Source organism: Apium graveolens, chromosome 4, assembly GCF_009905375.1.
Source record: "Apium graveolens cultivar Ventura chromosome 4, ASM990537v1, whole genome shotgun sequence".
NCBI lineage: Eukaryota > Viridiplantae > Streptophyta > Magnoliopsida > Apiales > Apiaceae > Apium > Apium graveolens.
In genome coordinates, this window is record NC_133650.1 from 50,340,515 (window position 1) to 50,354,649 (window position 14,135).

General features: G+C 39.0%; 1 protein-coding gene across 1 annotated transcript; it reads right to left on the reverse strand.

The window, feature by feature from the left end:
- Window positions 1–9,249: 9,249 nt before the first annotated feature.
- LOC141718538 (uncharacterized) lies at window positions 9,250–9,603 on the reverse strand. Its single transcript, XM_074520919.1, has one exon. It carries the CDS (start codon window positions 9,601–9,603, stop codon window positions 9,250–9,252), a length of 354 nt encoding a protein of 117 aa, XP_074377020.1.
- Between the last annotated feature and the right edge of the window lie 4,532 nt (window positions 9,604–14,135).

The window sequence follows — 14,135 nt, forward strand, 5'->3', positions numbered from 1 at the left end:
TGAAATGAAGAAGTTAGCAAAGCAGTTGCAAGAGTTGTTCAAAAGGAGTGATTAGACTCAGTGTGTCCCTGTGGGGTGCACCGGTGTTATTTGTTAAGAAGAAGGATAGAAGCATGAGGTTATGCATCAACTATCAGGAACTCAACAAGCTTACTATCAAGAACAAGTATCCATTACCTTGAATCAATGATTTGCTTGATCAACTGAAAGGAGCCAAGTATTTTTCTAAGATTGATTTGAGATCCGGATATCAACAATTAAAGATTAAACTTGAAGATATACTAAAAATAGCTTTCAGAACAAGGTATGGTCATTATGAATTCTTAGTAATGTCTTTTGGATTGACCAATGCCCCAACAGCATTTATGTACTTGATGAACAAAATTTTCAAGGAATATTTGGACAAGTTTGTCATTGTGTTTATAGACGATATTTTGATCTTCTCAAAGTCAACAGAAGACCATATGGAACATTTAAGGATATCTTTAAAAATTTTGAGAAAGGAGAAGTTGTATGCTAAATTCTCAAAGTATGAGTTTTGGTTACAGGAATTTCAGTTCTTAGGACACATCCAGGGAGTACCAAGATGTATAGAGATTTAAAGGAGAATTATTGGTGGCCAGACATGAAAAGAGAACTTGCGAAATGGGTTAGCAAATGTTATACATGTCAAAGAGTCAATGCAGAGCATTAGAGACCAAGTGGATTATTGCAACCGTTAGAGATTCCAGAATGGAAGTGGGAGCACATTTCTATAGATTTCATAGTCGGTTTACCAAGGATGAAATCAACCACGACGCCATTTGGCTTATAGTGGACACACTAACTAAGTCTGCTCATTTTCTGCCTATTAATGAAAGATTTTCATTGGACAAGTTGGTTCGCATATATTTGAAAGAGATAGTAGTTCATTATGGAGTCCTTGTGTCTATTGTATCTGATCGAGATCCACGATTCAATTCAATATTTTGGATAAGTTTTTAAGAATGTTTGGCAACCAGATTGAATATGAGTACAGCTTATCATACACAGACTGACGGCTAAAGTGAAAGAACGATTCAGACAATTAAAGACATGTTACCTGTTTGTGCTATTGATTTTAAAGGAAGTTCAGACGAGCATTTGTCCTTAGTAGAATTTGCTTAAAACAATAGTTATCATGCTAGTATTGGAATGCCTCCCTACGAAGCTCTTTATGGATGCAAATGTCGATCACCAGTGTATTTGGGTGAAGTAGGGGAATGTAAGATACTTGGACCCAAATTGGTGTAACAAACAAAGGAAATTATCGAGGTTATTTAGAAAAGATTGATTGTAGTGCATGATCGTCAAAGAAAATATGTAGATCAATCCAGAAAGATTATGAAATTCAAAGACGGGGATTTAGTATTGTTGAAAGTGTCACCGTGGAAAGGATTATCCAGATTTGGAAAGAAAGGAAAGCTGAATCCTAGATACGTTGGACCTTTTAAAATTCTGAAGCGTGTCGGCAAGGTAGCTTACGAATTGGCTTTACCCCCGCATATGGAGCACATTCATAATGTCTTTCACGTGTCTATGCTTAAGAAGTATAATCCAGATTCTAGGCATGTAATCGAGTACGAGCCAATAGAACTTCAGGCATATTTGTCGTATGTAGATAATCCAATAGAGATTCTAGAAAAGAGAGAGAAGGTGTTAAGAAATAAAGTTATAAAGTTAGTAAGAGTACTGTAGAGAAACCCAAGGGTTGAAGAATCAACTTGGGAGTTAGAAAGTGACATGCGAGAAAAATACCCTCATTTGTTTACTTAGGAGATTCTGAGGACATAATCCTTTTAAGGGGAGCAGGATGTAATATTCGGGATATATCGTGTAATTATTTTTATCAATAAATATATATTCTGTGATTATTATGTGAATTTTGGTGAATTATCTGTTGAGTGGTATTTGTGTTTGAATGTTTAAATGTGGTAAAATTTGAGTATTTTAATTTTTATATATTCAAAATAAAGTATAGATGATTTTGATTTTTTTCTATTAATTTATATGTTGTTATATAGTTTTATAATGGATTTATGGATTTGATAAATTATTTTTCCGATTAATTATAAATTATTTTGTATAATCGGAAATTTTCCAACTTCAACCGTTTTTATGTTTTTACACCCCGGAAGTCTCGGGAAGACTCCTTTCTAACCTAATATGTTTCTTCCGAGCATTTTCCATGTTTTGACTTTTTCAATCCGGAGTACGGTTTTACCCGTGTGGTTCCCGTCGTATTTTCGAGAGATGAGATATTTTGATTAAACTATTATATTATCTTCTCGTAATTCGTGTAACCAAAGCGCTGAGACCAAGATTGTATGTACAAAAAAAACCCGGTTTTGATAATTATCCTAAAACCGGTACCGAATTGAATCAGTTTTATTAATACTTAACCATTAAGTCCGATGTGATCCAGTGAGGTACCCATATTTCAAAAATATAAATAGCCAATACAGTATCTTATTTTGTACTGATAATCATAAACAAACAGTAAAATCTTATAATTCATCGCTTTCTTCATAATCAAACGAGGATTCGAAGGCGTTATCGAACTCCGATTTGGGCGTGCAAGTAGTCAAATCGAAGGCGTGCAAATAGTCAAATCGAAGCTATCGATGAGTAGATTCAAGTTCTTCAATCCGTATACTAGAGAATTAACAGGTTATTTTATAATTATTTATTTAAATTTGAATTAAATTAAGGTTAAATTAGGAGTTTTTGATCTTGAAGTTGTTGATGTATTTTGATGCTTGCATGTTGTATATCATGAGATTTTAGTCAATTTCATATATTATATGACTGAATTTGAGTTCCATGTCATCGAGAAATCATCGTTTGATTCTCGAATTAATTAAATTAGGGTTTATATACTTTGAATGTTCTTGATTGAGATTTAGGCAATTTTGATTCGAGGGTTATTGGTTTAATTAGATGATACCAGTTTATAGAACATTTAAAAAGGAATTAATTGATTGTTGTTTGAAGTACAGAGGATTCCTGGTTTGTGCTCACCGGAAAAGAATGAAGTTCGCCGGTTTCTTAGCCGATTTCGCCGGATTTTAAATTCCAGGGATTGTTTGTGTTATTTGTTGCTTGATTTGAGTTCCTGGAATGATTTAGAATGAAAACCATACCTGAACCAAGCCAAATGATTACGTATTGGCCAAGAACGGAGCTTGTCCGAAAATTGATTGTTGCCGAAATCTGGGAAGAACTCTGGTGTGTTATTGAGTTTTTCCCAAACCGGTTGACCCGATTTTGACCCGCCAGAAAACCCGGTTTTGATCTTCCTTTTGTTTAACTTCAGAACCAAAAACTGTTTCTTGATTTTCTTTTTAAAAATAATTAAAAAATTCTATTTTTATTTTTTAAATTCATTTTAATTCCAAAATTCATTATTTTGATTCCAAGATTTATTTTTATTATGGATTAAAAACTAGGGTGTATTTATTTTTAGATATTCGTGAGTTTTGAGTCAATTTGATTGCTCTGGTGTCTCGTGACTTGATCTACCTTTACAAGATGCCTACATACCTTGCTGTTTGCCAATGATCAATTCAATAAACGTAGTTCTGATTTGTGAGATGAGACCCCTTATATAGGGATGGGATGCCTTTGAATTGAATTAGGTTTAGGAGACTTGGTGGACAAGTCTCAGATTTAGAGTAAACTTTGGAGTCCTAGAATGCAGGAAATTGATTCCCTATCCCATGAGGTTCCTTAGAAGCCAATCTCCAAAAAATTGTATACTTATTTGAAATTTGCTTATCAGCTGATTTTACCCATATTAATTAATTATAAAATTAATTAATATTCAGATTTTTGGGATTTTTATAATGGGCTTTATTTTCAGCCCAACCCGGGAGTAATTAATGTGATATTAATTGCTCAACCAGGGTTTATTTTTCTCCCTATCATTTGCCCCCAACATCTGGAAAATCGTAAAAGTTTTTTGCAGGAGTTAAGTTCATTTGTTCCCTTATAGGGTATCATTTTCAGCGTAAAATATGGAGCGACCTACACATTTACAACGATTTGCCTTATACGAGGCTTCAGGATATTTTTTGGAACTTCCCTATTAATTTTCTTACCTTATTCCTATTTTTAGGAATTTTCTGGCATTTTCTAGGATAATTTCCTTAACTTCTATGAATTTTCCATAATTTCTAGGATTTTTCCTTAATTTCTAGGAATTTTTCCTAATTTCAGAAAATATTTACAATTTTTCTGAAACTTTCTTGAATTTTTCTAGAATTTATTTTAAAAATTATTATTTTTCGGAATTTTCCAGAAAATTTTCCTTCTCTTTTTTATATAATTTCGATCAGGTATCCATTCGACCAGGATCCTGGTCGAATTATGGTCCAGATGTTTCTGGTCGAAGCTATTCCGGGCAGGAAGCATTCGGTCAGGATTCTTACCGAATTCGGTCAGGAACTATGGTTGACTTTGTTTTCTGTCCGAATTATGCTCCCATGTTTTCTGGTCGTGGAGATTTCGGTCATGATGGTTCAATCAGGATTCCTGACCGAAATCAGTCAGGATTTAATACTAATTAATTTTCTGACCGAATTAAGGTCCAATAATTTAGTCGTCCATCTTTCAATCAAGATGATTCGATCAGGAATTTCGGTTAAGATTTTAGATTTTTGCTCTTTTTTCCTTCCCCCCTTTTTTATGATTTTGATTTTCTGACTTGTGGACTTTATATTTGGCTTGACCAATTTTAATTGGCTATATCTTGATGGGCTTTTCCTGGCCCAATTTCTATCCATAATGTTCTGGAAACTGTGTATATACATATACACTTATATATTTTTTTGTTTTATTTTTGTTTCTCAGAAAACTTGCAGAATCCTCTAGAGTTGGGCTCGAGTCTTTAGGCTGGGCTTTTAACCGATTATAATCGGTTGAAATTCTTGTTTTACCAGCCCATTGACCGGATAAGAGGGGTTATATAAGGGGGAGAGTGAAGTAAGATTTCATAATCATTTCCTTATTTCTTATTTCTCATTTCTCTCATCTCATTTCTTCTGCAAGTCCTTTAGAGTTTTTTGGTGAATTCATTCTTTTCTGGCCACCTTTCTCCTCCATCTTCATCCTCAAGCTTTAATCCAACCTCCATTAATGGCGGACAAAAGGTCAGAGAGGGCAGCCAAGATTGCTTCATCTTCCAAACTAGGTAACGACATTGAAATTTGTTCTTCATATATGTCATTGATTGATATGATTAACACTAGGGGGATAAATACCCGTATAATGCTCACTTAGATTCCTTTGATTATTGTAACAAATGGTATAAGGCAGATGTTATTAACAAGCTTAACATAACTTATAATGTGCGTCCTCCCCTTAGGATAGTTCCTGCTGAAGGTGGTGCTCACACATGCCACTGGAAGCCTAACACTCTATTTGTTTATGCGGATGCCCTTACCGCGGGGCTAGGGTTTCCTTTTCATGAGCTCATTCCTAGATTATTAGCTAATTTGCAAATTAATCCTTTCCAACTTCCCCCTAATGCCTAGAGGAATATCCCTTGTCTCATGGTTTTATGCTATAGGAGTGGCTTTCCCCTTTCTATAGTTGTGTTTAGGAAAAAAATTCAATGTTATAATAGTGCCCAACCCGGTTGGGTTTATATTAGACAAAGAACTAAGTCTCCACAAATCTTCAACAGTGCTTCAATCCCTGATAACAACCAGCACTTGAGGGATAATTTTGTTAGGCTCAGATGGGAGAATAGTGACTGGGGCACACTCTGTAGATCCTCCTTCGGGAAGTTCATTGATGGCAACCCCAAAACCATCCACCTATCTCCCAATGAAACTATCATATATAATGAGCTTATAAAGAATAATGGATAGACTCCCGGACTGACTTTGTTAGAGGAATTTTATTTGATTCAAGTGGGACTTTCCTCAGTCTTTGCGCAGGGTACTTCTTTTCTTCCCTTCCCATGTTTTCTTCTTTTTCATGCCTCATTGACACCACTTATCTTTGTCTGTTGTTTTTCTTTTTAGTGGCTAAGGTAATCAATAGCGAGAACTTTTCTGTAGTAGAGGAAACAAAAAGGATGAAAAAGGCTAGGTTAGAAGTGCTTGACTCTCGGGGAAAGGTAACAAAGCCTATCTTTTTGAAGAAGCATAAAGAGACTATGGCGAAGGCCTCTTCTGCGGGAATTGAGGCCCAGCCGTGCCTACTGCCACACCTACAGGCTCATTTCAGCCTCTATGGGGTTTTCACCGTGAAGATACTGTAGTTGGTTCCATGAAGCATTTTTGGGACTGGTCCTACCATTCCATCACCCCCAAGGACTTTCCCGACATGGTGGCAGGCCCAGACTTGGAGCGGGTGAAGCTTATGGTGGCTCAGTTTATGCCTCGGTATATATTTTCTTGCCTTAACTTCTTTTATTCCCGTTGCCTTACATCCTTTTGTTTCTCTTTTTCCTTTCAGACCAACGCCTATTTCCAAGCTTCTATTAGACAAGCTGAATCCTGGAAGAGACCTTCTGAAAAAGCAAATAACGCCCTCAGGAGGCAACAGAAGAAACATGTTGCACTGGAGAAGAAGATGAAGCACAAGGAGGAAGAGCTAGGGGAGGCTAATCCTGAGCTAGTTATTCTGAAGGCTGAAAAGGACAGAGTCATCGACTCTTATTTGGATACGGAGGAGTCTGATCAGTCTATGAGGGATAGGGACAACACGGTGTTCCATGGATTTTTCAGGACTGGCTGGGACACGGTCCTCAGGACCATGAACGAGGCTTGTCCCAACATTAACCCGGCGGACTACGTGTACCCCGATGATGAGACCTTACTACATAGGTTCCGTACCCGCATAGTTGTCTCAGATGATATCCTTCATGATTAGCTCCTTCCCACTCCAAAGTCATCTTCCAGACCTGCTGCGGACGATGTCAACTCTTCTTCGGGTGATACTGCCACTATCGTGACATCCAGCGAGAGCGGGAATGATGAAGATATGGATGATGTGGATTATGCTGCCCCCTAGAGGCTTATTAGCCCTGCGCGGCTTATCTATTTGTATTTGTTCATCCTTATTTATGTCGAGGACCTTCGTAACTGTTTCATTTATCGAACGTTGTCTCTTTTTATTCGAATGCATGCACTTAGTTTATTAATTATAACTTTGTGTGTTGTAGGAACTTAATACCACATATCGAAAACTTTATAAATTCCATAAACTCTTGGGATTCACCCCCTGCATAAATCTTGGTATAACTAAAACTTGAGATAATAGTCTTATAGAACTAAAACATAAAATCCTAAGCAAGCAGAGCTTCAATATGCTTTTCAACCTATTTTCCACTTTGAAAAGTGAACATCTTTTCCATCAGACTTATACATAGTAGACTTTCAGGTTTTGAGCATGCCAAGTCCTTGGGACTTTAAAACCGTCCATAGTTTCCAGCTTGTAGGATCCTCTTCCTTGAACACTTTTGATCTTATACGGTCCTTTCTAATTTGGGGCGAGTTTTCCCTTCTGCGCTACACCAGAAGCTTCCACCTTCCTTAGAACCAAGTCATCTTGTTTGAAGAACCTTTTTTTCACTCTTAAGTTGTAGTTAAAAAATGTTTTTTCTGATATTCTGCTATCTTTGCATGTGCCTCATCTCGTATTTCTTCAATCAGAGCCAGGGATATCCTTTTCCCCTCCTCATTTTCTTCAGCATTGTATGCTTGGATTCTAGGAGACGAGTGCGATATTTTCATAAGAACAACTGCCTCCGCACCATATGCTAACATGAAGGGCGTTGCTCCGGTAGTGACTCTACAAGTACTCCTGCAAGCCCAAAGTATTGGAAGTATTTCATTTAACCAATTATTTCTTGATTTTTCAATCCTCTTCTTCAGTCCATCTAGAATGATGCGATTGGCCAATTTCGCTTGTCCATTAGCTTGTGGATGAGCCACAGAGGTAAACCTCAACTCAATCTCGTGTTCCTCACAGTATTTCCTGAACTCTTCATTATTGAATTGTGTTCCATTATTGGTGACTAGAATACAAGGTATTCTGTATCTACACACGATATTTTCCCATAGGAATTGCGCAACTTGCTTGGTTGTGATCTTAGCGAAAGGTTTAGCTTTAATCCACTTAGTAAAATAATCTATAGCTACAATCATAAACTTCCTTTGCGCTGTGGCCATGGGAAAAGGCCCAAGTATATCCATTCCCTACATAGCAAAGTGAATGGGGGAATTTATGGAAGTCAACATTTTGGGGGGCTGTCGAACAACCGGTGCATGTTTCTGAAAACGATCACACTTTTTCACATATTCTTTGGCATCATCCATCATTTTTGGCCAATAAAAGCCTAAACGGGTTATCTTGTGTGCTAGAGCCCTACCCCCAAGTATTTCCCACAAAATACCTTCATGTACTTCTTCGAGAGCGAAACGCGCCTCGTCAGGCCTGAGACATCTTAAGTAAGAAACCACATAAGATCTTTTATACAAAATTCCGTCGATCAAGGAATATCTCAGTGCTTGCACAACAACCTTTCGTGCTTCAGTCACATCATTTGTGAGCCAACTAGTTTGAATATGGGCCTTGATGGGATCTATCCATGATGTCCCTAGCCTTATAGAGGCTACTAACTTAACAATAATGCTTTGTATTTTAAAAAGGCGGAAGTACACACTCACTAAACTTTTCTCTATCTCTGATGAGGCAAACTTAGATAGCGCATCTGCCTTAGCATTGTCCTCTCTTGGAATGTGCTCAATATGACACTCGTTGAACTGAGTCATCACAGCTCTCACTAGACGTACATACTTCGCCATGGTCTCGTCTCTTGCTTCGAACTCCCCCTTGACCTGGGATACGACAAGCTTTGAATCTCCACAAACTTTCAAGTTCTTGACCCTTAATGTTCCTTCCAGGCCAAGACAAGCTATCAGATATTCGTATTCTGCTTCATTATTTATAGTTGGGAAATCTAACTTCATAGCATATTCAATTAAGAAACCGTCGGGGCTCTGTAGCACCAGCTCTGCTCCACTCAAATTTATTTTTGATTTCCCATCAAAATAAAGAACCCAGAACTCCTTCTCCTTAACACCCTCTTCTTTATTTCCTTTTCTACCTTCCGTGTCTTGAGGTACAGTATCGTCCTGCCCCCCCCCCCCCGACTTTTTGGTTGGGTATGGTACATTTGACCACGAAGTCAGCCAACGTCTGAGCTTTTATTACCGTTTATGGATTGAACTTAATGTCGAATGCTCCCAGTTCTATGGACCATTTAAGCAGCCTCCCACTGGCTTTGGGACTGTGTATAATGTTTTTCAAAGGCTGATTGGTCAACACTTCAATCTTATGAGCCTGAAAGTAAGGACGCAACTTCCTTGATGCCATTACCAAAGCAAAAGAAAACTTTTCAATCAAATAATTCATCTCAGCTCCATGCAGGATCTTACTTACATCATATATAGGCTTCTGGACTTTAAGTTCTTCCTTTACCAATACCGCGCTCAAGGCATTTTCTGCAACAGCCAAATACAAGTATAAGGTCTCATCAAGAAGTGGTTTGGCCAATAGCGGTGTATGCATCATATATTATTTCAATCTCTCAAATGCCTCCTGGCTTTCATCAGTCCATGCAAAATCCTTCACTTTCTTCAAAGTCTTGAAAAGGGGCAAACACTTGTTCCCAGATTTGGAGATGAATCGACCCAGAGCCACGACCCTTCCAATGAGTTACTGAACATCCTTTATGGAATGTGGTGGTTCTATATCTAGGATAGCCTTTATCATTTTTGGATTGGCCTCGATTCCTCTTTTGAAGACCATTAATCCTAGAAATTTCCCTAATCCTATACTGAATGCACACTTGGCAGGATTCAACATCATTTTATGTTTCCTCAAGACCTCAAAAGCTTCCCTCAAATGGGTTACATGATCTTCCATTTCAAGGCTCTTGACTAACATGTCATCCACATAAACTTCCATAGTTTTCCCAATAAGTTCTTTAAAAATTTTATTCACTAGCCTTTGGTGCATGGCTACTGCATTCATAAGACCAAATGTCATAATAAGGTAACAAAAAATACCAAAGTCAGTGATGAATGATACCTCGGGGATGTCATCCTTATGTATCTTGATATGATTGTATCCACTAAATCCATCCATTAAACTCAGCATCTCGTGACCAGCGATCGCATCTATCAGTGTATCTATCCTTGGTAATGGGAAACAATCCTTGGACATGCATCATTTAGATCACTGAAATCCACACACATTCTCCATTTTTTATTAGCCTTTTTTACCATAACAGGGTTTTCTAACCATTCTGAAATTGTATCTCTTCAATGAAACCAGCCTCTAAGAGCTTCTCTACTTCTTGCTTGATTGCTTCCTGCCTCTCAGGACAAAACTCATTTTCTTCTGTTTCACGGTCTTTCGATTTGGATCCACGTTCAACTTGTGGGTGATCAACTCTGGGTCTATGCCAGGAATATCAGCTACTGACCATGCAAACACATCATTATTCTCTTATAAAAACCTCAATAACTTTCCTCTAAAGGGCTCCTCCAGCGATGCTCCAATGAAGGTCACTTTCTCAGGATCCTCGGGAGCCAAAGGGATCGAGATCAAATCTTCAGCTGGCTTTCCTCTTTTCTCATTATTCTCGCGAGTATCTAGGTCTTAAATAGGCAATACCTGTACCCAACTCCATCTGCCCTAAGGGAGGCCACATAACAACTCATTGCCATCTTTTGATCTCCTCTCTCTTCTCCAATTCTATTACTAGTGGGAAACTACATCACTAAATGGTAGGAAGAGGGGACTGCCTTGAAAGCATGTATTCATGTTCTTATCATAATTGCATTGTAGGTTGATCCAGCCTTTACTACTACAAAGTTCAACATATGTGTTGTTTATCTTGGTTCCAGACCCATAGTCAAAGGCAACTTAATTATCCCTTCTACGGGGCACTCGACTCCAGCGAAACCATATATTGGCATATCAGTTGGGGTTAATTGAGAATCATTATAACCCATCCTTATAAAAGTATCATAGAGTAAGATGTCCACCGATGCTTCATTGTATACAAGGACTCTTTTTACCGGACTGTTCCCTATTATGGGTGTTATGACTAGGGGATCATCATGAGAAAACTTGACTCCTTCCAAGTTGAAATCATAAAACACCATTGCTACTCCTGTCCTGGCTCTTTTCGGAGCTTCCCCCACTATGTGCATGACTTTTCTAGTATAAGCTTTCCTTGAGTTCTTAGATAATCCGACAACAGTTTATCCTCCAAAGATCGTATTTATTACTGGCCCTCGGGGCTGAGCTTCTCCAAAGATTGTGTTTATCATCGGCCCCCGAGGTTGGGGATTTCTCCCCTGATCATCTTGATCCTTTATAGGATCATCAAATTTCTTTCTTCCATTATTGTTCCTATCTCCTCCATCTCCAGTATACTCACTCAGTTTTGCTTTTCAAATGAGGAACTCAATTTCATCCTTCAGTTGTCTACACTCATCAGTGTCATGGCCAACGTCCTTATGAAATTGACAATACTTACTCTTGTCTAGCTTAGCAGGATCGGCCTTCAAGGTTTTAGGCCATCGGACTTCCCTATCTCTCTCTATCTCCATCAAGATTTGACTCCTAGGAGCATTCAACCTAGCATATTCGGTAAATTTTTATCCAGGTCCTCCCTTCTTCGAGGTTGAGTCAGCGTCTTTCTCGATTCTAGGATACTTGTCTTTGGCATTATATTCCAGATCATTCTTTTGCTTCTTGCCACCAGCTGGCTTGTTGTTCACCACCGTTTTCCTCATGCTTTCCTCCACTTTGATATACTTCTCGGCCCTATCTTGGAGCTGTAACATGCTTTCAGTGGGGCGCTTGGCTAAGGACATCTTGAAGAATTCATCCTAGTTCCCTGCTGCAGTTCTATCGTAGCTACATTGCCATCGAGGTCTGGGATCTTCAGAGCTTCCTTTGTGAAACGGTTCAGATAGTCTCTCAAGGACTCCTTTACTTCTTGCACAATGCTCATGAGAGATGCTGAACGTTTCTCATGTACTCTTCTACTGATGAATTTCTTGATGAAAACTTGGTTCAAATCCTTAAAAGATCCAACTGAGTTTGGAGGTAGATGGTTGTACCGCCTTGGAGGCATACCCGACTGGGTTTGAGGAAAAGCCCGACACTAAATAGCATTGTTCATGGGCTGTAGCAATAACGCATTAGAGAATGTCCTGACATGATTAGCGGGATCTCCAGTACCATCATATGCTTTGATGTTGGGCATCTTAAACTTTCTTGAGATGTGGGCATTCATTATCTCTTCTATGAATGGTGGAGTTGGATCATCAGGATCTCCTAGGGGCATAAGGTCACTTGGATCAGCCCTTGGGGCAACAACCCTTCTTGGTATTGGACCATCCAAGTCTATGATTGGAGGAGGGTCTCTCTGCCTAATGAAAAGTGGGGGTCTTGGGGTTAGATGCTCCTCCAAGTCACACTTCAGCCTTTGGATCTCAGCTTCATGAGCCCTGATCCTTTACTCGACATCTTGGGGATTCGTACCTCGAGTGCTCCTGGGGTGCTGGTTAGCATCATACATCCGTTCTTTACCAGCACGCCTCCTTCTTGGAGCAACATCATCATCCGATGATTCGGAGTCTCTTTCAGTATAGGGTCCAGAGAATTCTTGATCCTCCGGAATAGGAGCCAAACCACGTATATATTGGGGTGTTCGCCCTTGTGCCTCACCCCGATTGTAGTGTCCACTTCCTCCAACCTCGGGGTATTGGGGCATCCCGTAAGGGGGATTTGTGATCACGATTGTTGAATACTCATACCCAACTGGTTGAGGGTTCACAGGTGCATGTAGCTGCTGGAATTGGGGATTCATCCCTTGAGGATTCGGGGGATTCGTCCCTTGAGGTTGTGCCTCAGTTGCTCCCACCAAATTCCTCCTTGGGTGGAGGCATAGGTTGAATGCGGGGGTATCTCCACCACTGATGAAATTGCTTGGGTCGTTCCAGCCAGTGTTCCTTCAGGGGCGTTGTTTCTGCTCCGTGTGTTCACCATGGTTGTTGTTATATTTTTGTTGAGTGGCATTTATGACACTTTATAACGCTCCAATAAGCTTTGAATTGGAGTATTTGTACTCAAGTTGTTGGTATTTTAATGTGTTTTCTAGTGTTTTTGTATTTCAGGCATTAATCCAGAATTCAAGTGAATTAGCATTGATTTGATAATAATATGGTGTTAGGATGGTGTCTAAGGAATAAAGCTCGTGAAGACCAAATCATTATAGCAAGAAAAGAAGAAAAAAAGAATTTTCCCCAGAAGGTCGGCGCGCCCGCGCTGTCATAGCACGCGCCCGCGCCCGAAGTACAGAGACACATCGCGCCCGCGCTGATCAAGCGTGCGCCCGCGCCGGGTCGGGATTTCCGAATCCTGATTCTTATGGGCTTGTGATTGGAGGACTTATACTACGCATGGGCTGCTATATATACCTAAATAAAGGTCATTTTTGTAAGGAGACGTACTAGAGCACAAGGAGAAGGCGTAAGAAGACCGTTTTAGCACAATTCAACGAAGGCGAAGAAGATCTAGTTTCTACTTGTGATTCTTTGTTCTAAGTTGTAACTTTGGATGCTAGTTTTCTTATTCGTGAACATATACTCTTGTTTCGTACTGGGTTTATTATTTATTCAGTATAAAGACTACGTTTATTATACCATGCTTTCATCAGAACCCACGTTAATGATGAGTCCGATTATGGGCTAATCGTTATTATGGGGTTCTAGCTGATTTATTTATGGATTTCTTTAGTTAACTTGTTTCGATGCCTTAGTGTGGTGTGATTGCATGATAACCTAGTATTGGTTGTGCTTATTCATCTTATGAGCGTCGCGAACTTATAAGATAGTGTGTTAATTCTTAATGAAGCGAAAGTGAATTTAAGGGTTTAGAACTTGCCAGGCTAGCATAGGTTCATGTATTTGTTATGCATGATTCGTAGGTAATTTTAACCATCTTACTTGCCCTATGTAATCACGATAGATAACTTATGCATTAAACCTTTATGTTGTCAAATTATATAGACATATAGG